We start from the raw sequence: 26675 nt of genomic DNA, 5'->3' as shown, positions 1-26675 counted from the left end.
CATTTATACCAGTCTTCTGCCCTGCTCATCTGTCACTGCTTGGATCCAGAACCATATTCTCTTTTTACAATGTCTGGATTAATGCCTGTATAATATAACACAAGGTACAGTGACATAAACTCACGTAGAATAATGTACATTAAGAATAACAGGTATAGTTTCAAATATGATGCATAATATAAAAAAATTAAACACTGGCTTGCGGTCTTTTTATCTGCACCTCATTTATTGACCATGGCTTGGTTTTGCTCACAGCCATTTCTTTTTTCACAATTCGAAAGTCACGTGAACACATGATACTGCTATCGTTTTACTAACTTTAAAACTAGCGTGTTGATGTCACATGTCTTAAATCCAGTGATGCTGGTAGTGACATTTCTCCCTGACCAATCAGTGATCTGCAGGATTTTGACGTCACATTTAGTATTAGCTCGGCTTGCTTGGAACCTCGACCGAGGTGGTACCACTGATCTATATATATATATATATAGATCAGTGGGTGGTACTAAAAAAGGTATCAGTACCAGGTACTATCCACAGTGGAAAACTCCAAAAAAGTGAGCAGAGTTGATGGAGCAGGGACCCCCTATTACATATTGTATAAAATTGAGTGTTGTTTTCTGCCTGACCTCTATTAACACATGTATGATACTATATTAATATGTTTACATATATTATTAGATGCAAAGTTGCTCTAAGCATTAACACTATTCGTGTTAACCTTTTAAGTCAGCTGTTTTTCTGAAACAAAAAAGCAACTAATAAAACAACTGAAGGCTGTCATCGGCTCAAACGCACAGCACGACCAACGCAAAGCAGACGCGTTTACGTGCGTGACCCTCTACTGCAGCGCTGTTTAAACTGATGTGCATTGCGCTATCTGGCTTATATAGATATACATACATACATACATACATACACACCCACTTCCAACAGTATACAGCATGTGCATATATGCAGTAATTTTTGTTGCTGTCTATTAAATATTACAGGTCTGGAGGACAGACAGTGTGACCACAGAGAGTGTATGCATCTTTAGTTGCTCTACAGAGAAGGAAATCGCTGCCTGAGTGAACCTCTGCGGTCAGTGGGACAAGACAAGAGTTTTTCCATAATTACCCCACGACAATCGCTGTATTTCAGCAATTAAAGCCAAAGTACTTAATTGTACATACATGTATTGCATTAATCAACACTTGGCATCATTCATATTTACATAATAGCTGCTTTTGTTTTTTTTTCTGTTAAGTCACATGGTTGTAACCTGATCTTCTGTCTTTTTCCATGGCAGGAGGAAGTCTGTGCGCTTGGATACACCTAGAGACCGTAAAATAGAGCCACATGCTTTGAATGTGCCCTCTGAGAACGGTGACTACAATGATCAAAGATTATGCTGCTACATTATTACTCAATGTGTCTGGCAGCACTAATTTGGAAAGGTGGTGTGGGGCATAGGATTACCATGTTCAATTTGATTTGACAGGCATAAACCTGAATGTCACAGACCTGTTACCATGGTAACTATTTATGCAAATTGACAGGGAGACCCACAAATTATCAGATTAAAGAATAAACAACAAATGAAACAATATTTACACTGTAAAGAAAATGAGCAATCATTGTGTTATATGTTATTTATTTATATATATATATATAACCTGAAATTGCATGTTTTATGAAACCTATGTCCAAAAACATGTTCGATTCCCTTTTCAAAAACAAAATTCTGAGCAATAATACTTGGAACTGGGTGCTTTTTAAGTATGTTGCCTTGTGGCAATCAATGTATCTGATGAGGCAAGAACCAGGTTTACATGAGTTTTAAACTATCGTGTTTTTCTGTGCATTTGTCTGAAAAATGTGAACAGAAATGCACACAAAACTTGACCATATTGGATGGTCCAAACGCTGGAGAATCCCTAGTATGATTACGGTTAGGGAGCAGGTGTAAGGGTGGGTTTTATGAATAGAGACCTATAACTCCCTATTATGGTCTCATCATTTACTCACCCTTATGTCATCATTGATGTATATTACTTTCTTCTGCAGAACATGATGATTTTTAGATTTTACAAAAAATTCCACTTTCTAAGTGTGAAAGAATGTGAAAGTGGAGATTTGTAGTAAAAAAGGACTTAAATATTGATCTGTTTCTCACCCACACTTATCATATCACTTCAAAAGACATGGAATAAACCACTTGAGTTGGATGGATTTATAGAGCTGAAATATTCTTCTAAAAATCTTTGTGTTCATCGGAAGAAAGTATGTCATACACATCTGGGATGGCATGAGGGTGAGTGAATGATGAGAGTATTTTCATTTTTGGGGGAAACATCAATTTAAATATTTGTTGAGAAATTGAGTGACTATATAAATTGCTGATGCCAGAATAAATCATTAACCCCAAAATTGAATAAAACAGTACTATTAAGCAATTTTTTTTAACATGAAACATATAGTAGATATGATCTATATTTATCACTCTAAATAGCCATAGAATTGGCCTCTAGCTGAAATTTATGTAGATTTGATTTAAATCTTCAAGTAAAGACTAAAAGGTCATTTTAAATAATGGATACAGTAGCTGAAATACTTAAAGAATTAACATTTAAATTTGCAACTTTTGCAAGTCTACTTCAATAAATGTAAGGGTTGTATTGTTTTAAATATACACAAGAGTTATTACATGCCATGTGTTTGTGCAGGTATTCTGTTAGAAGTCAGTTCAGCATGAAGCTAAATTACAAAACAAAGGAGAAAGAGAAATATCCACTCTACAACACAGAATATGAATCGGGTTGAAAATAAGAATATTACACTAAACCACAATGGCATTAAGACACGGAGTGTTGCTTCTTCTGCAACAATGGTGACTCTGAAGTTGGCCACCACTCCAAGCATTGCCTCAACAAAGACAGAAGTCCAAGACAACAGAAAGTGTCACCAACAAACAGTAAAACACTAAAGACAACAACTGTGACTTTGTCCAACAGTGTCGATCTGAAAATTTTCAAAACAGAAAATTAACTCATTAATTGTACCAAAGACAACTGGACTGATTGCTCTTACAGCAACAACAATGGTTGCTAAACATGCTCTAAACGTGCTTGCTTTGGCACCCAACTTTTCTCCCAAGCTGACTTTGTCAGAAGTCACTACAGATTCACACCAAGCCATAAACCTCCAAAGTCAAGTCTAGTTTCACCTGTAACTATTGCGCAGAGTTTGGGAAAATCAACAGTAAATAACACAACAAAAAAAATGGCAAAGTCACTAGATACATTTTTAACATAAGCCACCAAAGACAATGGGATTGACTGTTACCCCAACAACAAAGGAAGCCTCTTCCCTCAGACAAGTGTACAGCTGCTCCAATTCTTTGCAAAATTAAGGCAAACAATCGATACTTAATATTTATTTATTTTTATTTTTTTGCCAAAATGTAAAGTACAATTTTGATTTTTGTTTTGTAACAGTCGTCAGGATGACTATATAAACAGTCCATACATCAACTCACATATTTTTAGGCATTATGTTTTCATCTTCATTGCAAAATTTTCCTGATCATATCTTCAGATTTTAGTCAACATGAAATGCTGCTCACAAGTATTTACCAGTAAAGATAGTCAAAGGGAAAAAATGTAGGGTGCGGCTTGATCGGGATTTGATTGCATTGCAAAAATGTGGTTGTCGGATACTAAAATGGAGCTTGGTTGTTAAAATAAATAGGACGGATTTGTGACTTTGGATAAAAAAATTAAAGGAAAGTTGTTTCATAAGTGGAGGAAGTATTTACATTTGTTTTGAAATGTTTTTGTTTTGAAATAACATGCACTAAACAATCATTAACAATAAGACCAGGAAAATTAAATGGGGTCAATTTTGATTTCATGGTGACTTGAACTGCCTGGCTTTAACTTGTATTTCACTATTCTATAGCAATGTTTTTCATTTTATAAAGAATACAGGTCACTAGAGGAAAGGCAGATTTGACCCACACTGTAACAGCACCACTGACAAAGAGAGGGACCAAAGCAGTCAGAGCTTTAAACCACATAGCAGGTGGAATATAGATTCAAATAAGACCAGCAGGAGATAAGAAAAGGGCTCAGACAAAAAGCAATAACCCTCCTAAAACCTGTTTCAAAATTATTGGTAAATAACCATTTATCTTGTGCAAGGGATATTTGTAACCGAAGCTATCATGGACAACTGGATTATTAGTCTGGATTGTTATACTATTGCTTTTAAAAAAATAAATAAATCTGAGCACAATTACCAGCAGTAGATAATAGTTTGTAGTGTACATTTGTTTTAAAACGGTAATGAGGCGACGGATAGTGATTACATCCATACAGTATCTTCAGAAGTGATATGATATATATGTGGGTGAGAAACAGATCAATATTTTCATTTTCAATAAATTATCCTTCCTGCCCAGCAAGTGGCGATATGCACAAAGAATGTGAATCACCAAAAACAAAAGAATGTGAAAGTGGAGATTTATGGAAAAAAAGGACTTAAATATTTATTTGTTTCACTTGTATTGTATGGACCTACAAAGCTGAAATATACTTTTAAAAATCTTAATTTGTGTTCTGCAGAAAAAAACATCCACATCTGGGATGACATGAGGGTGAGTAAATGAGAGAATTTTCATTTTTGGTTGGACTATCCCTTTCCAATGTATGAATGTATTTGCAAAATATCAAGCCAAGTGTCTTATTTTAAAGAAATACAGCACGTAGGTCCATATTGTAGTGAATTACATTTGTGGTTACTCTGCAAGGATACGTGATTGAACTTCAGGGGAACTGACTTTCAAGGATTTGTATTGTCTAATCTCTTAATATGCCACACAATATGTTCTCCTGTCTCTTTTCAGATGATATTCCAGCTCATCCTGCCCCTTTTGCTCACTGGTTTGTTTCGCTGAAGTCCAGCCCTCCTCCCTGTGATATCTTCAGTATCCCCACCAGATCATTTCTGCTACAATAACTGCTACTGAATTATTTTAAATGTATTTGAATTACCAAACTTCTGTCCCAGTAATCAGTCCTTCCTTTGAGTATTAACCATCAAATTAAAGTGGCCGATTTGGCAAGGTGCACAAGTGTATCGAAAATAAGACAGGGATGAGTCTCGCTGCTAAGATCATCTATACACGAAATGCCAGAGAAAGGGTAAGTACACAAGATTAAGTTCAGATCTGTATGCATGTGTGTGCATGTATTTTGATATTTGCATATTTGCATCAGTGAAATGCCTAATATACCTGTGAATGTATTTATACAGTGGTTTACAGTATGTTTAGCAGTACTGTAATGTGCATGCGGTTATCAAACCTCTACCATATTAGCACCACAATTAAGTTCAGAACCAACACACCAGTACCATAATACATTAAGCAGCCAGTAAGCATTTGAAACTGTGTCAGATAGCGGCTGTTAGAGTCATACAATGTTGTACATTTCCACTAATTATGTTTAAAATTGGAAATATAAAAAAGTTTGCTACATTAATGTTGTTAAAGAAGTGTTGATTAGTTTAGATCATGATTTGTGTTTTCATTGGCCCCTTTTAACCAGCATGACATTTGCCTTGCATACTTTCCAATGACTAATGTTTATTTATGTATATGCTGATACTCATATTCAAATATTGTAAATGAGGCTTATTTTTATGGGTCAATTGACTGTCATTCTACCTTGTCCATCTTTAGGTACAAACCACGAGAGAAGCTCAAAGTGTCATTTGGAACACCTGAATCTTTAGCTCCAGAGGTGGTGAACTTCGATTTTGTCTCCTTCCCTACAGATATGTGGACGTTAGGAGTTGTCACATACATGCTGTAAATAGCACACAAGAACATATCATTCACAGTTTGACAATAATTTGACATATTTCTAAATGTGAAATTAATGGAACATTCCAGGTTCAGCAGAAGTTAAGCTCAACAGTCATTAATTGATAACCAAAAAAAGAAAAACATTAGATTAGATTAGATGTTTGGACTATTTAAAGCCTGAAATATTGTGCTCATATTTTTGAGCAGTTACATAAATTATATAAAAAAAATTTGTATTATTTAACCTGTACTTTAGTTACTGTACAGTTACTGCCCTACTGTACTCATGGAAACAATTATGCACGAGTCAAGATTATTTTGTGTGGTATTATGCAACAAATGTTGTTGATAGAACATATCTTGACTGAACATACCTTTTTAATTTAAATTAAATGTCAGCGTAATGTAACTTTAAAAAAAAAAGTATAATACTTATTCTTCATAATTGATTATGTGATTGTTAAAGGAGGGCAATGCAGGAAAGAAACTGGTAGTGAGGCCAAAAATATCAAACACTGCAGCCATCCAGGAGCCCTCAGTCAAATGTTTTGTCTATTTAAAGCAATACCATCTAAAATAATATAACTCATTTCTAAGTTTTAAATTATTTCCTAAGTGAGAACTGTTGAACTTTCATAACAAGCTAATTCCTAAGACCCTGGAAACATTTAGAAATCCCTAGGTCGATAAAAATAAGAGAACTATTAAAGTAGTACACAAGCTATGAAAATATGTTGGCCCTTTATAAAATAAAATCCCCCTGTTGAATGTGTTTGTAGGTGCTTTGATGAGGATGCCTTTGAACATGTCTCTGCTGAGGCTCGGGACTTTTCACCAATCTGATGATCAGAGAGAAGGTGAGAGTGAAAATACTGCACTGCCTTTGATCTTAAAGGGATAGTCACTCTAATTAACATTGTCATCATCTGCTCAGCTTCTTGGCCATGTGTAGTTGTTTTCTTTCATTGAATACTAAAGGAGATATTTTACAGAATGCCCAAGCTGCTCTTTTATATCAAATGAGAATATGCACTGACCAGAGGCCGTCAAGCCCAAAAAGGACAAAAAGCAACATTTAAGTTGCCTGTGCAGCCATATCACCCTGCAGCTCTTGCCTGGTTGCCCACTATAGCTAAGCAGGGTTGAGCCTGGCCAGTACCTGGATGGGAGACCTCCTGGGGAAAACCAAGGTTGCTGCTGGAAGTGGTATTAGGGAGGCCAGCAGGGGGTGCTCATCCTGTGGTCTGTGTGGGTCCTAATGCCCCAGTATAGTGACAGGGACACTATACTGTAAAAAAAAAAAAAAGCACTGTCTTTCGGATGAGACCTTAAACCAAGGTCCTGACTCTCTGTGGTCATTAAAAATTATTGTAAAGAGTAGGGGTATAACCCTGGTGTCCTAGCCAAATTCCCCCCCATTGGCCCTTATATATCACGGCCTCCTAATAATCTCCATCCCTGAATTAGCTACATCACTCTACCATCTCCTCTCCACCAATAGCTAGCAGGTCATGTTTGTAAATGAGAAGTGGTTCTCAAACAGTTTACCTGGATAAATAAAGGTTAAATAAAATAAAAAGTACCACAAACGTTGCCCAGTATGCAAAGTCTTCTAAAGCTATACGTGGAAAATACAAAAACTATTATTATTTAATGAATCCGCCCCAGCTCTCAAATTTTATTGACACATGCACACATTCAAACCGGATGGGTCATGATATATGCAATACAACTTATACCATATAGTATTGAGTGCAAGTGGCCCATAGGGTCTCTATGAAATTGTTATACACTGAAGTCTCTCTTCTTTATGCTTTCATGCATCTGTCCTCTTGTGTGCAGTGGTTGTCTACCCAGTGTCTCAAACACCCTTGGCACAGCAACATCTTTGAGAAGGCAAAGGGCGCCAATATTGTGCTCAAATCACAGGTTTTCCTCAAGAAGTACATGGCCAGGCGATGGAATGGAAATCATGAATATGCATATGGTATGTCAAAACCTACTGTAAATCCCATTTTAAGATATACTGCACAGTTCATTACTCAATGTTTCTGTCTCCATTTCTGTCACATTTGCACAGAAAAATGATTTAGCCATTGTTGCGGCCATGAGGTTTAAGAAGATCGGAAGTTCAGGTTCCCTGACCTCGACTGGAATCTGAGAATGTTCTAACTCACTACAGAGTGGTTCTACCGACTGTGCTCACTATGCGTTCTTTTTAAATATGCAGATCATGCCTTTTTAAATGCCATTCTGCATTGCCACTTTTCATATCTAAGCACTAACTGGCTGCCATTTTAATCATTACATTTATTTTGTTAAAAGTAGAGCTTAGAGTATGTAATGGACAAGCAAACTGTAACATGCGATTTATATTTATATACAAAATGAAAATGATTCTTGTATTTGCTTTGTGCACCATAATGTAAAAGAGTGGTGTTGTTGTGGTGTACAAATAAAGGTTTTCTCAAGGGTGCAATATTTTTTTCCACTTGTCTTTTGTCAGTTATTCTGGCAGAATATTTCATCCAAAACAGTGATGGGAAGGGGTTAAATAGTTGCTAAGATTGTCTTGCATTTGAATATTCATATTTTGAAATAGTAAAAAATGACCAATGAACATTTTGTCATTTATACACCCTCCAAACCCATTTGTCTTTCCTTTGTCACTCCATGGAACACTAAAGGAGAAGTTAGGCAGAATGTTAAGCTTAGAAACAATTCACTTTTGAAAAAAAGACTTTTTTCCATCCAGTGAATGCTGAGTGAGGCTAAAATATTGCCTAAAGAAAGAAAGAAAGAAAGAAATTCACATGGGTTTAAAACAACACAAGGGTGAGTAAATTATGATAGAATCTTTTTTTTTTTTTTTTTGGTGAACTATCCCTTTAAAGGAACTTTGCTTATTTAGATAGTTATTAAAAAAGTGGATTGGTGACATATTATTTTGAGAGGTGAGATTCAGCTCACAAGCAAAGAAGAGGAAATAAAAATAGGAAGTTCAAATCTGGTGGTTGTGCATGTGTATGACATGAAGTTCAGGTGAATCTCTAGCTGCATAAACAGGCACAAGGCTTTTTTCTATGCAGCCTACTGTAACTTCAAACTATCCTTGAATAACAAGTTTCACCTCACTTGGATGGACTTTTCTGGTTGCAGCGAGTCCAGCGCTCCAACTTTCTATCAGCGCTTTCCAATGTTTCCTAGCTCTTGACAGCTCTTAACCGCTTATCGGTGGTGTGTCCATAATAAAGCAACGCCCATTAACCTCGAGAAGATGGCAGATGCCTCATGCTACACCAAACAGGAAGATCCTGCTTTAGTTCCCTGCTGTTTGTAGAATGCTGTTTGCTTTGACTGAATGGTATTTGGTCTGCTTATGACCCACCTGAATGAGTCACTTTTCACTTTTGGAGTCACAGTTTTTAAAGTCCACCAAAGTGAACATTTTGAATATTTTTTTTTTTTTAGATTTTCTTTCGACTAAAAACTCTCCATATATGGGGAGGCTTAAAGATAAAATTAGAACATTTGTTTTCCATGTGTTGTATCTAAAGGAGAATGAATGTCACATGGATCTTAAAAGGAACCTACGCAATGAATATTACTGGATTTAAAAATGAATCATTGCTGATGACATCATGATCCACCTCCAGAAACCCATAAGGAAAATCTGAGGGGGGTGACAGGAGCTAGTTTTTAAACCCATTACCAAATGATTGTGATAATTTATTTGACACCTCATTAATTCTATTAGCATTCTATTAAAATGTATTTATCCAGCATCGACGATGTTGCAATAAAACTCGGCGTGAATATAATCTGAACAGGCATCTTCAAAGTGTCATGTGATATTTGCGGATCTACAGTATAATAAATGATCTTACAGTGACTTCAGTACAAGGATGTGACCATATATTTAGGACTGGGGAGGGATCAACCATATCAGTTTGCTTCAGTATACCAAACATTGTAATAACCCTCCCTTAACACATATGGACCTTGTATGTAATGAACTACTAGTATTAAAAAGGGTTTTAATAATCTGACATTTGATGTAAAATCAAAAGTAAAATATAAACTACTTTACTTGTGACAGGAGTACAAATGGGCTAAAAGCACACCTTATGGAAAATTTGCTTTTTATTATAGTCACAATGTGTATCAAGATTTAATTTTTTTTTTTTATTGAATATTGATGGAGCCTCATAATTAGTTTGAAAGGAAATAATAACAGAAGGTTGTTTTGATTAAAATCCATTTAAAAAGGCCCACAAACTCGGGGTAAAAGTCCCCCAGGGGGTTATAGTGACATTAGGTAAATATACAGTAGGGCATGTATTTATAGGGCAATGTTTTTCAAATTAGGCAAATAATTTTGAGACAGCAAGATGCTTCTTCAAAATAACTACAGAAAAGGGTGCATGATTTCCTGTTAATTTCAAACACTTTTGGCATTTAAAAAAAAAATCATAAATCTATTTGCCCCACGATGTGTTTTATAGGTGCCTTTAGACCTTGCAACAGGGGAACTTTTAACCCCAAATACAATCCTTTCATTTTTTTAAGTAAATTTTTTTTTATTATTTAATAACCTTAAACAAAACTGAAACTGATAAATAAGTATTTTGTCTGAAAATGAATTAGCAACACAAATTTGCAACATTTTAAAAATTATTCAAATGAGATAAAGTACCTCAAAATCAAACTTTAGACAATGCACACAATGCAGAGGTGTAGCAGTCATTTAGGTGGCTCGCACAAACCCAACATTTACAGTCCAGTATTAATATATTACAGTATATATTAATATATAAGTATGATATCAAAATTATATTAATATTTACATATTATTTACTTTTAATATTTGTAGTATTTTAAAGATTAAAATATTGCAAAATAATTGCAGAATTTAGCAAAATTAGCTGCAAAAGTTGATGTTTAGCCCTGTTGTAACCTAGGCCTACTTGTGACAATGAACTTGTGATCTGATAAGCATTATTTAATATAATACTCAGGGCCATAGCAAGGTAATCTGGACCCTTTTCCTATAAAAAAATACAGTTTAGAATTTGTTGTGGGGCCCCCTGGACATTTGGGCCCCTAGAATCGTTACCACCATTGACCCCAGTAGCGGTCCTGATAATACAGATAATTATGATTGAAAATGTTTTGAAAATAAAATCTTGCTGTTAATATTAATGTTCCCTGTGGCTGTAAATGTAGAAACCCCCCTAGAGAATTATTTGGAAGAATTTTCCGTAGAAGTACGCGCAGCTGCAATAAGGGGTGGGGTGCAGTTCTAGGAGGGACCATATTTTAGACAATTCAACTACTTATATCCGTGTACCGCTGCTTGGATATACATCATCTAATTCTCCGCTCTACAGGTTTCTAGTACACACAAGAAAGAACGCGTTGACTCAAGGTAAGCGTTCCATTTCTCATTTATATCTTTCCCGCGTTTCTTTTTCTTTTTATTTAAATTTTAACCGAAAAAGAACATATTCCAGACTGAAACGTACCGCACCATTTTTTATTTATCGTTTATCGGGACTAGTCGACATTTTGTTATTTTAAGTAATTAGTTTAGGCTATAATCATCGAAATTACACGCTGAGGGTAATTCTGTTTACCCAGTCAATATCCACATTGTTTCCTTCACATAGAGGAGGATCTCGTGGCGTGTCGTAGACTGAATTTCGTAAAACGTCACATTTTTAAACGCGAGTGAGGCCCAGAGACAGTTCGATCTACTTCAAAACTACTGGCACGTTCATATTAATTGTGTTTAAACATGCTAACATTTGATTTAATCAGAAAACACTGAAAAAACTCCTCTTAAGTTGAAGCGATGATCCGGGAAAGAGTTGAGAAAAGTTATGTCTTGCATAACGCGCGAGGAGGGTGAATAACAAAAAATACCGTTGTGTCGTCATATTCATAAAAAAAAAAAAAACTTTTTTATTTTCAACTGCCTTGCTGATATAGTAAAGCAACATTAATAGCCCTTTAAGTGTATAATATATATATATATATATGAAAGATAATATAATTGAACTCTCCATCTAATAATGACTTAACAGAACTCTTAGTACTGATCTCGTGATCTCATTAAAATGTGGTTAAAGCAGCAGTTTCACCTTTCTCACAGTTTTAGTCTTTGTTTCTTGTTCCTGAGGATATGCCAACAGTTTATATAGCTTATACGTATTTAAAGACCACTTTCCACTGTACATAGCTTTGCCTTTAGACAGTATCCCATGTGCTTTTGGTTTCTTAAAGTTGTTTGTAAAGGTTATTTGACTTTTTAACAGTATGCAGTCAATTATTGGCCTCGTTTTGGACAATCAGTAAACTTATTTATATTGCTCATGTATTTTTAAGGTTTCAGGTATTCATGCTAGTGGGTGTGGTGACCTGCCTTCATTCATGTATTTTTCCTTGCATTTTATTTTCAGAATTCAACAACAACAACAACAACAACAACAAAAAAGCCATGGCTGTAGAAGGAGGAGCGAAATGTGTCAAATACCTGCTCTTTTTCTTTAATTTCATCTTCTGGGTGAGTAGCAATTGTGAAGGATTGTTTGATTAAAAAAGGAACACTTGGATAAGGTTAACTCATCCAAACTCATGCTGCATCAAAACCACTGTGACTGATTTTGACTTGAAAGGTCAAAAACAACATTTTGTCCTATGTGGATCTTTTCTCTACTTCTTGAATTTAGTCTCATGTCTCATGGGGGTGGGATGAGATTCACTTGTGATGATTCAGATAGCAAGGCCATAAATTACACAACAATTTCCTGGCACTGTCGATGTCCAGATGATCAGTTGATTCATTGTTATTTAGTGCTAGCATATAGATCACATACATTGGGTCTTATGAAGGTTTTACTTCTGTTGAACTGTCAAAGACGTGCTATTGCCCATATACACTGCCTGGCCAAAAAAATTAAGTAGTGGTTTGGATTTAAATAAGGAGATACTTAACCTGTTGATACTAACTCCCTTATTGAGCACAAACCATGAAAATGACATACCTGAACTTAAATGATTGTATTTACTGGACACAGTTGTAGTATCTTTTGAAAGAAGACACTTTCAATTAATATATGTTGTTATTTTTTAAAGTTAGAGAAGCTGAAGTTTATAGTAATGGAAATATTTTGTGCTGAACATGTTTTTATAATCTAAAAAAACTATAATAAATGTGCTAAGACAACCCAGAAATACAATATTCTCACATGCCACAAGTCTAAAGAAGTTATGTTTCAAATGATCTAACAAAAACTGAGGTTCCTGGTTTTTATGGACAAAAAGTGCTATTGGATGTTCTTCAATGAATGAATGCTTGCCATGGACAATTGACCCAAGTGTGGTGATTTTTTAATTTTTTATTTATATATATATATATATATATATATATATATATATATATATATATATATATTTTTTTTTTTGGATTCATCTGGCGATCGTGTTTTCATAACAAAGGCATGAAGGCCTGTTTTGGTATTTCATGTTTTCATTTGTACTCTTGGCACAAATAACTAAATGGCTGTTTCTGGAGCATTGCTATCATGAAACAGAGATCGGATATCAATGTTATACCTTTTGAAAAGATGCATCATTTGTTAACATTACATTTATAGACGGTAAATTATATATTTAATGTAAGCAGAGTGACGTCACCACCGAGTGCGGAGGAATTGCATATCAACAGGTTAAGAGCCTATGATTGGATCATTATTGCAGTGATTAATGTTTCAGCTGGCAACAATAATTTTAACCCTAACTGATGCAGTGTGTTGCTTCTCATTTCTTAAAAACCATGTCGGAAGATGTATCCTGTGGTCATAGAAAAGATAACGCTTGTAGTCACATCTTAAAAATTCCACAGTAGAACTCACAGCTTTGTATAATAGTAAAATTAAGAGAATTTTCACATACACAATGCAACAAGAACTTACAGGATTGGGACTAAACATCTGTGTGGCCACAAGAAGCCACTTGTAGTTGAGGCTAATCAGAAAAAACTACTTCAATTTGCTAGGGAGCATAAAGATTGGACTGTGGAGCAATGGAAAATGATTGATGAGTCCAGATTTACCGTATCCCAAAGTGCCCACGTTACAAGCCTCTAGAGGAAGTGTTAAGATCTGGGGTTGCTTCTAGTGATGGGAAGATCGGATAATTTTACTGACTTGGATCTTTGAGCAAAATGAAGTAATCTTTATTCAAGTCATTTTGTTCATTTGAGCAGAGGTACATTTTAAAATGTTAAATTTTCAATAGAAAAGACTCGAGGTGAACCAATCATTTCTGTTTCCTGTGTGAGCAATGCATTGCATATACGTCTGTCATGTGACGATGAACGAATGACCAGAAGACTCGAGAGGTGAACTAATAATTTCTGTTCCTTGTACAGCGCCTATGTGGTTTTCACATAAACAAACGAACGAGGTTGCTCAATGCACATGTGCAGCCTACTCAGAATGATTGAATCACTTCCTTGAGACTACTCATTCTTCTGAGTTACTTAAAAGATTAATTTAAAATGAACGAATCGTTCATGAATGACCCATCACTAGTTGCTTCAGTTGGTCAGGTCTAGGCTCATCAATAGCTCATCAATAGATTTTTTTTTTATTCCCTGACAGCACAGGCATATTCCAGGATGACAGTGCCAAGATTCATCGTCTTAAATTTTAAAAGAGTGGTTCAAGGACCATGAGGAATCATTTTCACAAATTAATTGGCTTCCACAGACTCTAACCTTAACCCCATTGAAAGTCTTTGGGATGCACTGGAGAACACTTTATGGAGTGTTTCGATTCTCCCACCATTAATACAAGATCTTGGCCAAAAAGGAATGCAACTCTGGATGAAAATAAATGTTACGATGTTGCATAATTGTTTAAAAAAATGCCACAATGAATGTGCACCTTAATCGGAGTTAAGGCAGTCCAACGAAATATTAGAGTATGCAACTTTTTTTACCAGGCAGTGTACATTAGATCGTGTTTACACTTTCTAAACTGCAAAGTTGGTGCAAAAAACTTAAAATTAACTTAAAGCAAATAGAAACTTAACTTAAATGCACAATGTTTTAACCCAGTAAAACTGGATTTCAAGTCGCGTTTAAATTATCGCGTTTCAGTTTTATAATCTAGGATACTCTAATTTATGGGGGTTGTGTACATTTTGGTCACTTCAAGTGTTTTTACTGATCGGATAGCTGTCATAAAAAGTCTAAGTGTAAATGTAAACCTCAGGAGGTGGTTTGAGATGCATTCCATTCTAAACTTGGTCAAGTGTAAATGCATCTGGTTGTTCAAGCCATATATGTAAACTTTACTCTGCCCAAACAGCACTACGCTATCATAGAGAAAATGTGAAACATAACAGCTGATAACGAATATTTGCAAAGGGCTCATGTTGAACAATTAAGAATAACAAAGAAAGGAACGGATGCATGTTGTTGGAGAGACAGAACTTTTTTCTTCATTTATTTGATGCAAATTGCTAAACACTGACAATGGGCCTCATTCATGACATGAGCATAATTATTTTTTTTAATAAATCGTTAGTAAACACGTTCTGAAAAATTATTGAATTTCTGAAAGTTTTTGTATTTTCAAAACGTTATTTGGTACGAACAAAATGTACACTTGCTCTTGACCATGTGTTAATCGTTCGTTAGACATCTGAATGTGTTGTGAATTCTTTCAGACAAACTGCCGTGACATGAAATTAATGAATGAAAACTTATAACTAATACTAATTAAATGAAAGAAATTAACATTTAAAAAATATATAAATTAGTAAAAAACAAATGTAATTTTAATTTTATGTGGCCAAGTGTAAATAGAATGTGCTTATTCAATCGGATGATTATCTGATCAGTAAAAATGCATGTAGTGACCCAAGTGCAATTACCCCTAAAGGTATTAATCACATTGTAAATTGGGTAAAAATAGCAGATGCAGGAAGTTAATTTTGTTGTTAACTCCCGAGTTGTTGGTTGACGTTGAGAACTAGAATGTTTTTACGTAGCTGTATTTTATTAGCTGACTAATAATTTAGCAAGATTTCATTTTTGGTTGTGGAATTGTGAAAATGTTACACTATATCACAGCAAGTTAGTGCTTTAGTTGAGCAATCTATCTCTGCTGTCTCCACACATTTGTCATGTTCTGGTGATGTTTGACATTGTTGGGTGTATTATTTCCCAGTGTTAGCTTGCTCACCATATATACAAGTGTAACTTGAGCCTTTACTGTTTCCTGAAATCTCTACAGTTACCAGGCTAATGTGAATTTATTTTAAGCTTAGGTTCATAGTGCTAATGGCTGTTTACGTGTTAACATCTTGTTTCTGTCATGTACTGTTGTGAGAGTGTGGTCAAGTTTTCACACATTTGCTCCTTCAAATACGCTTCCTTTGACACACATTTTCAAACTTTTTGCCTATTTTAAAGATGAAACAATATCAGTGAACATACTTTGAATCTTTCCTTTTTAACTTTGAAATTGTAATGCAATTATTTAATCTGTAAATTCATGTTGGATACATTCCCTAATACTCCAACTACAATCCAGACATTCAAACATGAACAACTCCATTGTTTTGGAGAATTACAGCCATTTTTGTTTGGCGCCAACATTATTCTTTTAAATTGGAAAAGTAATCGTAATACAGGACCAGGTTTGCAGATTATTTGATTTGTAAAATTACATTTTTCTCTCATGGATATCTCACTGAAAGAAAGAGAGAGACATTTTAAAGTTTATCCACAGTCATATGGTTGATGTCATATTTATGACGGCATCATGTGACTTCTCCTTGTTACTGATAACATGTTTTTGTGACATATTCAATGATGTAATGCTAATGTCTGGCAGGAATATTAACTGATAACAAATGTTTAAACAACACTATATTCACCTCATCATGTGCTTCTTTATGGTAGAAGACACTCCTGGCTTGTCAAGCTCATACAATGGGGCAAAAAAAAACAATGGTTAATTACAGTGAAATGGAAATTACATTTTGGTAGTACCGATGGGTGAGGACCACGCACATAATGGCCAGGCAATCCTTTTCAACTGTGCTGTACCTCTCCTCTCTTGCCGAAAGCTTATGGCTGATGTCCAGCACCGGGCACTCCTCCCCCTTGACCACCTTGGGACAACACGGCTCCCAACCCCCTGCCCAATGCGTCAGCCTGTACAACAAAAGGGAGAGAAAAATCAGGAACATGTAACAATGGCCCACTGCAAAGCACAGCTTTCACCTGCATAAAAGCCAGTTGGTGTGGCTCTGACCACTCGCACACCTCCGGCCCATGCTCCTCCCTTCCCGGTACCAAAATCACCAAAGCCACAGGAACCACTTCTCTCCATGGTTTTAAACGCTCCCTATCCATTTGTTTAACCTCATTATCATCTTCCCAGACTCGCAGTGTGGCCTCAAAGGGCCCTTGCCACTTTTCAAGTAATTTAGAGCTTGATGTGGGTATTAATACAAGGACTTTATCTCCCTGTGTAAATTCCCATAGCCAAGCTCCCTGTTATGCAGCCGGGTCTGATGTTCTTGAGCATGTAGCAAATTCACCTGTGATAGCTGCCCCAATGTGTGAGTTTTGCTCTCGGGTCAAGGTCCCTCCTCCCAATTTTTCCTCACGACATCTAAGACACTGCGAGACTTACGCCCATACAATAATTCAAATGGGGAAACCCTGTGGAGGCTTATGGGACCTCTCGAACTGCGAATAACAGGGGTTAAAGCCACTTATCCCAATTCCGAGCATCTTGGTGCACGAATTTACAGGGAGGAGGAACAGGATGGAAATGGGGGGGAGGGGGTAGATAGGCAAGATCCAACTCAAAAGGGGCTTTATTTCACACACTTTCGCAGTCTCAAAAATCTAAATTTTCCATTTACACACTCAATAATGCTTTTCAGCACAACAGAAATATTGCACGCTGGAACACTCGGCTCCTTGCAGCTTTCTCTCCCTCATTGCCGTCTGGCTTGCTCTGAAAAGCCTGTCTCTACTCTCACTGCAATGACAAACAGTTGTTAGACAATCACTTCCAGGTGATGATCCTTACCATTTCTCATCTCATGAGCTCGCTCTCTATTCACTAACCGTTGCTCAACCACGTCCCCACTACCACATTAACCTATGAATGACTTGCTTATTGTTGTCTCTGCATGCTAAGCTGGTATAGGAAAAAAACAATTTTAGACAGAAAAAGCAAAAATCTGGGTTCCAGCACTTACAATGGAAGTGAATGGCGACCATCTGTAAACATTAAAATTCGTACTATTTCAAAAGTATAGCCACAAGACTTAAACACAATATATGTGTTAATATGATTTTATTCTGATAAAATCCCTTACTAACCTTTTCTGTGTAAAGTTGTATCCAATTTTACAACTTTTTGCAACATCTTTAACCCTAAAATGACCGTAAAATTTTAATTTACTCAAATAATACATATGTTTTAACAGAAGAATTAATGTAAGTGCTTTTATGAAATTATAAGCTTCACATTTCTTGTTTTAAACCCAAATCCAAAAATTGGCCTCAGTGTAACCTTGATTTTCTTTTGTTAAATAATTTTTTATGGTAATCAACATTATGAATTTGATCAGCATATCCATTTGAGTAAAAGGTTGAGAAATGTACGTGCATCTCAGTATTTCTTAGTATTTTCTATGTGCCTGTTTGCTTTTTCAAAATATTGTGCTGATTATATTATAATTTGAAATGAAAATATTTGTATTGGGGCTGGAGAATTTAACTTGTTAATTTACGTGGATTTACTGTATGGATAATGGAGACTTAACCGGCAAGCAGTGAGCCAGGTGTGGGAGAGATATGGGCAAGCTGCCTTATCTCTTTGCATCGCCTGAAAATGCTCACCCACTGTAATCGGAACCAGTCAAATGCAAAACGGACTGTGCAGGCTGAATGGCAGCCAGAGAAAATAATAGTTTTGAGATTTTAAACTTCAGCATTTAATTAGCTTTATATCTGTTTGTACAGTGCCTATAATGCATTGGCAATGTACAATTAAGTTTCTCTTGCCAATAAACCTTGAAATGAATTAGGATCAAATTTGATCCTATTAATTCATATTATTAAAACGTCAACTGGAAAACACCAGGAGATTTTGCCCAACTTTTAATTGTAATTACAGCATGTCTACTGATTTTTGGCATATATGCATATATTTGTATCAGAGATTTATACCAGTAAAAATGTGTCTTAATGAACTCTATCTGCAAAAAAAAAAAAATGAACATTTTAATGTACATATTAAAATAATTTCATGAATGTCACCAATTTCTTTCAAGTTCTTTGTGACAAAGTATAAAGTAAATATATTTATGATTGTTTATGATGGTTGTTTTAACGTACCATGATTAATCACAGAAAACTTTGATTTCATTAGTTGAAATAAATAAAATATTTAATCAATTCACAGCCCTACTACTTTCTATTAAATTATGAAAGAATGCAAAATGGAAGCATTTCACTTGTTGATTCAGAGTTTTGCAATCTACTGTATCTTCTCAACAAAACAAGAGGAAACAAAGGGAGGATGAATCCTGCTTTGCAGAGTGAAATATGCGCTTTGTTTTTTTTCCGTGACTTGCAGGTACCTGCTGCCAGTAATTAGCCCTTAAAATATTTACACTGGTGTTCCCCTGTGTTCCCAAAGCTCCGGTGTAGTCATAAAAGTAGATCAGGGCTGTCGGCTGGCAAGTGCTTGTGACGTTCATATGTACATACTGCATGTATACAGCCAACAATAAGCCTAGTTATTACTGAAGAGCCTACACTTCGCTCAGCTGTGGACTTGCGGTTCACTCCTACTTTTATAGGAGACATTTTCAACAGTATGTTATCTCTGTGTCAATGGTAATGCATAACTATTTTGCTCAAACTTTATATAGTATTATAACCAGACTTTGTTTTTGAGTGTACTAATAGTTTTAGACCACTACACAACATTTAATGTCTGATATCTTCATTTAATTTAAGCTAAAGTTGAGCAACCTTTATGGAATAATTGCCTTAATCAAGAGTATAATGTTTAGTATAAAGTTGGGTAGAGGAAATATTAATATAAGCATTCTCTTTAATATTGAATAAATGGATTTTAAAAACCAAAAAACAATGGCACGTTATTTGGTACAGTGGTAAATTTGAACACATTTCACCATTGCTATAAACAAATAAAAAAAATCTGCTCTTGAATAATTCTAAAGAAAATACTAATTGCTGTGGAAAGTATATAGAAGTATTTAATAGATGGTCTTGTGCTTTTGTAGCCATCCACCTCAAGCTTCGGCATGTTGTGCATTCTGATATGCTATTCTGCTCACTACAATTGTACAGAGTGGTTATCTGAGTTACCGTAGCCTTTCTATCGGCTCGAACCAGTCTGGCCACTTCTCCATTGACCTCTCTCATCAACAAGGCGTTTCCAAGGCTGGAAGTTTTTAGTTTTTAGCAGAATAAGTGCCTTAATCAAGAAATACTCAAACCAGCCCATCTGGTACCAACAAGCATGCCACAATCGAAATCACTGAGATAAAAAAAAAATTCCCTGTTCTGAAGGTTGATGTGAACATAACTGAAGGTCCTGACCCGTATCCGCATGATGTTATGTATTGCACTGCTGCCAAATGATTGGCTGATTAGATGATTGCATAAAACTGTGTGTGTGTGTGTGTGTGTGCACATATATATATATATATATATATATATATATATATATATATATATATATATATATATATATATATGAAACAAGTGAGCAATTTAAACATCATAAGCTCCTGTACGTCTGTCGTGGCTTTGATATGCAGGCTAGTTTAAATGAGACACAGTATAATTAAAAAATTCAGAATATTGGCATATTTATTGGCCTTTAGCATATTATCACTAACTTTTAATATTAGTTTGTTTCTGTGTTGATGTGGATCTCTGTATTATTAAAATATTATTGCCTGTTGTCTGCTCCCTGTATAGTTTCCTTGATTGTTCAGTAGACTGAAAACTATAACAGTCTTTAGAGTCTGTTTGAGGTTCATGTGGATTGGCTGTTGTATCAAACTGATTTTCCTACTTTCTGTCTCTTGTCTCTAGGTGTGTGGCTTGGCCTTAATAGTTCTGGGAATAGTGGCTTACGTTCATATCCACAACACGGCGGTCACCAATATATCTGCTAGTCCTGCCGTATGGCTCATTGTGGTGGGAGTCGTCATCTTCTTCATTGCCTTCTTTGGCTGCTGTGGAGCCTGGAAGGAGAATTACTGCATGGTCACAACGGTAAGGATGTGGAACAGAATAATTAAATTTATAGATTTCTAGTACATGTCATTTTGAGTTCTAGTACATGTCATGAGAATTTCTATATGCTATTGAATGTTTCAATTGTTTGCACGTGCTGCACAAGTCTGTTAGTTATACTGCAGTCTAGTCGCATTTTAACTATTAATTAGCCTCCCATTCAGCTCGTGATCACGAGGAAGGATTGCATCAATATGTAGATTGGAATGCAGGTGCAGAATTTATATAGATAATATAGTCTAGTCCTCTCTTGCCATCGCTGGTGTGCCAGCGATTACCCCTCCACATGCCAGCATTGGTTGCCGACCCCAGGTCTACTGGTTAGGATTGCACCAGCCGTTCTTATTTAAATTGGAACGTAAAGTTCATACTTGTGGCTACTAGTATTTAGTATTTAGGAACGTAAAGTTCATACTTGTGGCTACTAGTAATTAACTTTGTACTTCCAGGATCAATACAAGTTCAGTGCAATTGACAGCATTTGTGGCATAATGTTGATTTACGTCAAATTTTGACTGGTCCCTTCTTTTCTTTAAAAAAAAAAAAAATCTGGGTTCCTTTGAGGCACTTACAATGGAAGTGAATGGGGCCAATTCATAAACATTAAAATACTCACTGTTTCTAAAGTATTGCCACATAACGTAAACAGTATGATTGTTAACCTCATTAACCTTTTCTGTTTAAAGTTATATCCAGTTATATGCTAATCCAATTTTATATCCAAACTTTGTTTCCATGATGATGTAACGCTGTAATCCTGCAAAAATTACAATTTAAAGAACGTTACAACAAAAATAAGTTTTAACAGAAGAATTAATGTTAGAGATTTAATAAAATAAGCTTCACATTTCTGCCTTTTTAAACACTCAAAATTGTCCCCATTCACTTCCATTATAAGTGCCTCACTGTGACCCAAATCTTTACTTTTTTGTTTTTTTTTTAAATAAAAGGAGGGATGAGTTGAAATTAATGTTTACAGTAATCAACATTATGCCAGTTAATTGAGCTTAACATTTATTGAACCCGGAATATTCCTTGCATTTGGTTTTACTAATTGTTCTTACTGCAAGCTATGCTCATAGATCATAAGCTCTCTGTACATGAATGCTTATTCTTTTAGTGTGACATCATCTACTTCTACTGATCCAATAAGCAGCCTTCAAATGTGTAAACGGGAAGTATTATTGAAAGTTGTGCAGTTGGTTAGAACAAGTTGAAACTGGAAGTATGAAGTTAATATAATGACACCTGTCTAGTGAAACCTCTTGCACTACTCTAGATGAAGATTGGTTCATTCTATACTCGATGATTTTTTTATTTTGCATGGAGCCAATGTGACACTTGTCAGTTAAATGCACTCTTATTTCATCAGCATTACATTTTCATTACAGTTTAGCTGTGCATCACTGAAATGTAGTTGATGTTTCAAGTTGTAACCTAGTACTAATTACGCGACACTGGTGTATGGTGAAACCAGACATTAGTGCTGTGTACAAACCTCACAGGTTTTGTTTGTACACTGGTTGCAGTAAAGTTGCAGTATGCAAGTAATGCTTCTGCAGCAAGTGTTTGCGCTGTTGACATGTTCAACACAAGTCCAACAGGCTAAACCAGATCAATACAAAATATGTACCTGCACATTTGACTAAAATGAAGAACAAACAGTTGTTGTGTTTAAAAGTTTAGTTCAAACCGAACTGCCTTCATTTACTCACACTCATGTTGTTCAAAAGCTGCGATACTTTCTTTGGAAAATAAAAGGAGATGTTAGGCAGAAAGTTCAGGACTGACAGCCTCATACATTAATTTTCTTTGTATAGAAAAATGCAATGACTGTAAATGATAACTGAGGCTTAAATTCTGCCCAACATCTCCTTTTGTTTTTGGAACAACATAAAGGGTTGACTTAATGATGACAGGTGAATAAAGATGAACTATACTTTTAAAACTTAAGATGCTATACTTTGTCTTTCTGTACTTGTTGTCACTTCTCACTATTTGTTTCTTCCTAGTTTGCTGTTATTCTCTCCATCATCATCATCTGTGAAATTGCAGGTGCCATTGCTGCATATATCTTCCGTGGGAATGTGAGTTTGCCTCTAATCTGAATCCCATTGGTTTTAACCTGTTTCCCAGTAACGTTTATCTCATGATTATCTCTGTGTTTTTTAGCTGAATGGTGTGTTGGACCAGGGATTCAAAGAAGCATTTGCAAAATACAACACTTCAATAGAGACCAAGAAAGCAATTGATAGTTTGCAACAAGAGGTTGGTCAGGCAATAACAGTGGCTGTTTACAGGCTGTTTACACTTGGCATTAACATCTGTTTTTGGCAATACGTTTGAAATGGGAGGACTCAAAATATAGGTGCAAACTGGGTTCAAATCATTTTAAGATTTGTCCCTTTCGGCTACACTCAGAGGTGCACATTGCACTTGTTGTGTCCGAATGAGCTCAATCATCAAAAAGTATCCATCATCCATCATCACCCTTTTACTTTTTTGCGTTTGTCATCATGCAGTAAGATTCTGACTGATTCTGATTTTGTTTTTGCATAAATTTCTCACTACATAAAAGTGGTCACAGGAAACCACATTTCACTATCAGGTGTAAACAGTGATCGGGGGCAAAGAGGGAAACCTGGACACTTTTCGTATTCTAATGCCTGGAAGCATATATAGTAACAGATAATGACCATTTTAATGTGCACATGATTTTTTTGTCTCAAACATCTCACCAGCCTTGTTTGTGCAACGCAGTTGTTGACATTAAACTGACATCCTGCTTCCTCTTGTGTTGTCAGAGCTAAATGTCTTGCCCTTCAGTTTACACATGGGCTGTACTTCCTACTGCCTCTGGCACTGTCTATATCTGATATTAACTGTTTTGGGTGATTCCAGTTTGGGTTAGAAACCCATGTAGCTTTATTTAACCTCCTGAGACCCCCACATGACTGCTGTGTGCATTTTTGATTTTTAACTAGTAGCACCTAATAAACATGCAAATAAATTTCCACATATGTGGTCAGCAGGAATAAGTTTTAAATAATACCAAGCTATATGAAGTCAGAAGTATTATTTTGTTATTTATCATGTTTCCAGGAATGTTGTTGGTTCATGTTTTTGAGACGTTACAGACATTTAATCTGAATTAATTATGCTAATTTCTGATGCAAAGTAATAGCCAGCATCATCCAATCACTGCCAGTCATATAAAATTATACATGATCAATTCTGAATCTAATTCCTGATTACCATTGTCCCATATTTGCTAAACATGTTGAGTGGTCCAAACATCATCTGCAGCCTGAAACTGAACTTTTGATTGGAAGTTTGGATTGAATGCACTTAGTTGCATAGAGAGCTGTAGGATTTTCCCTTGCTCCCTTTTTAGTGAACGACTCAATTTAACTCAATGTTCTGTCTGTCTGCACCAGTCTCGGAAACAGTTCGAAATGCACATTATTTTCATCCTAACTCCATATAAAGCCTCTGAAAGCAAAATTGTTCAGCTTTTGGATGAGCTCATTGATTCTCAATATAATAATGCACAGTAAATCTAGGATTTCTAAGGAAAAAGTGCACTAAAGTAAACATTAGTGTACATTGTGTTTATCCGCATGGCGTTTTGCAATAAATCAAAACATTTTTAGAAATGGTATATCTGATGAAACTAGAGACTCTAATCTTTTGACTCAAACAGGTTTAAGTGTAAAAAATGTAATGAGAATTCTTACCAGATGTAGTTTTGTTGCTATGCTGTGGTCAGTGCCATGTTGTTTTGTTACATCGAACGTTTAACCCTTTACTGACAGCACAGTGAGATCATGAGATCAGAGTCTCCTGAAATGAGATCAGTCAGTTTTAATTAATTTAAATTATGCGCTGCATATAGCGAAGCCAAAATACAACCACGCATGTGTACAAGGGGTCACACGAGATTAATCAGTGTGGCTCAAATTCAAGAAGTCTCTCTAACTGTCTTTTCTAGCTCAAGTGCTGCGGAGCAAACTCCTCTGATGATTGGGTGAACTTCAGCACAAGCCACACATCAGTCCCAGACTCTTGCTGTAAAAACATGACTGATAATTGTGGTAAAGGAGCTATCCATGATTCCAGCATAATCTACACAAATGTAAGAAACTCCATGGATTAGAAATCACAGTGGTTATCTGACAGCTCTGTACTTTGGCATTTTAAAAGCAAATCTACAAAAAAAAAAAAAATTGTATTTTATAAATTCTTTAATCTGTTTTAGATTATTTCAAATTGTTTATTGAACTGGGTGTGTAGGATGCACAAGAATTAGATGTTTTTGTATTTTGTGTTGTATAGGGATGTCAGCCTGCTGTGGAGACACTTCTGAAAAAGAGTATGTTGTGGATTGCTGTAGGAGCTCTGGTCATTGCATTCATTCAGGTTAGATTTTCAAAATTCAAGATTTTATTTCCGTTACATGCCCTTGATCGTACAGTCATCAATTCAAACTCCCCTCTCTGTCCCTGTCTCTCTCAATATACACTATGTGCACCAATAAATACATTAATGTCTTATTGTTCTGTTTGTAGATCACCGGCATTGTGTTGGCCTGCGTTCTGATGAGAGCCATTCGCAGTGGCTATGAAGTCATGTGAGCACATTGAATCACAGCAGTTCACCCAGCAACGGGACCAACCTGTCACTTATATTTTTTTAATTCTATTTTACAAACAAATTTTTTTTCCCTTCTTTACTGTACAAGTTGACAAGACTCTTGGGAGTGGAATATCTGTGCCATATTTCTATGACATATCGAGGAGACTAGTCTCCAGTTGTTAAATAAATATTTCGGGTTCAATATAAATTAAGCTCAGTTGACTGCATTTGTAGCATGACATTAAATGCCACAAAATATATTTTGACTTAAAAAATGTACTTTGACTTTTGTATTGAAACCCTAAAATAAATAATAAAAAAAAGAACAATTAAAACAACTTAACAGCTCAAATAATACATGTATATAGAATATTTAATGTAAGTGCTTTTATCAAATTATTTGCTCCACATTTCTGCCTTTTTTTAAATACTCCAAATATTTGGCTCCATTCACTTCCATTGTAAGTGTCTCACTGCAACCATAATTTTTGCTTTTTTAAAGAAAAGGACGGAAGAGTCAAAATTATTTTTTGTGGTATTCAATATTATGCCACAAATGCTGTCGATTGAGCTTAAAGGTATATTCTGGGTTCAACACAAGTTAATTACTATTAATATTCTTTCTTTACTTTATTTGTTTACCGCCATGTTGACCACATTTTACATGAGGTCAATGAATAACAGATATGGCAAATGTAATAATACATTTACAGAATGTTTATGTCATAGAAAGAACCAATAAAATGTTCCAAACAAGTTTGTCCTTATTCTTTACTAGGAATTATTTCAAGTTTATATTTGAGTTTATCA

General features: G+C 35.5%; 2 protein-coding genes across 2 annotated transcripts; both read left to right on the top strand.

Annotated features, from left to right (window-relative positions):
* Positions 1-3082: 3082 nt before the first annotated feature.
* Positions 3083-8012, top strand: mylk2 (myosin light chain kinase 2). The gene is given in 8 exon segments (XM_052091750.1): positions 3083-3161; positions 3164-3290; positions 3292-3386; positions 3961-4158; positions 4889-4991; positions 5093-5186; positions 7694-7855; positions 7932-8012. Coding segments are annotated over 8 exon segments (939 nt in total).
* A 3139-nt stretch (positions 8013-11151) lies between these two features.
* On the top strand, positions 11152-26619 carry cd63 (CD63 molecule). Its single transcript, XM_052092164.1, has 8 exons — positions 11152-11279; positions 12313-12416; positions 21027-21209; positions 23243-23317; positions 23403-23498; positions 25222-25365; positions 25566-25649; positions 25799-26619. The coding sequence occupies exons 2-8, from the start codon at positions 12351-12353 to the stop codon at positions 25862-25864; spliced, it is 714 nt and encodes a 237-aa protein (XP_051948124.1). The 5' UTR covers positions 11152-11279; positions 12313-12350; the 3' UTR covers positions 25865-26619.
* The last annotated feature ends 56 nt before the right edge of the window (positions 26620-26675 follow it).

This window comes from Xyrauchen texanus, chromosome 25 (assembly GCF_025860055.1).
Source record: "Xyrauchen texanus isolate HMW12.3.18 chromosome 25, RBS_HiC_50CHRs, whole genome shotgun sequence".
Lineage (NCBI taxonomy): Eukaryota > Metazoa > Chordata > Actinopteri > Cypriniformes > Catostomidae > Xyrauchen > Xyrauchen texanus.
This window is presented reverse-complemented; position numbering and strand designations above follow the sequence as displayed.

Excerpts from the sequence above, each read along its gene's own strand:
- cd63 (XM_052092164.1), top strand. The coding sequence starts at position 12,351 with ATGGCTGTAGAAGGAGGAGCGAAATGTGTCAAATACCTGCTCTTTTTC. Across the intron at positions 23,499-25,221 it reads TTGATAGTTTGCAACAAGAG|CTCAAGTGCTGCGGAGCAAA; the intron begins GTTGGTCAGGCA and ends TGTCTTTTCTAG. Across the intron at positions 25,650-25,798 it reads TGGTCATTGCATTCATTCAG|ATCACCGGCATTGTGTTGGC; the intron begins GTTAGATTTTCA and ends TTCTGTTTGTAG.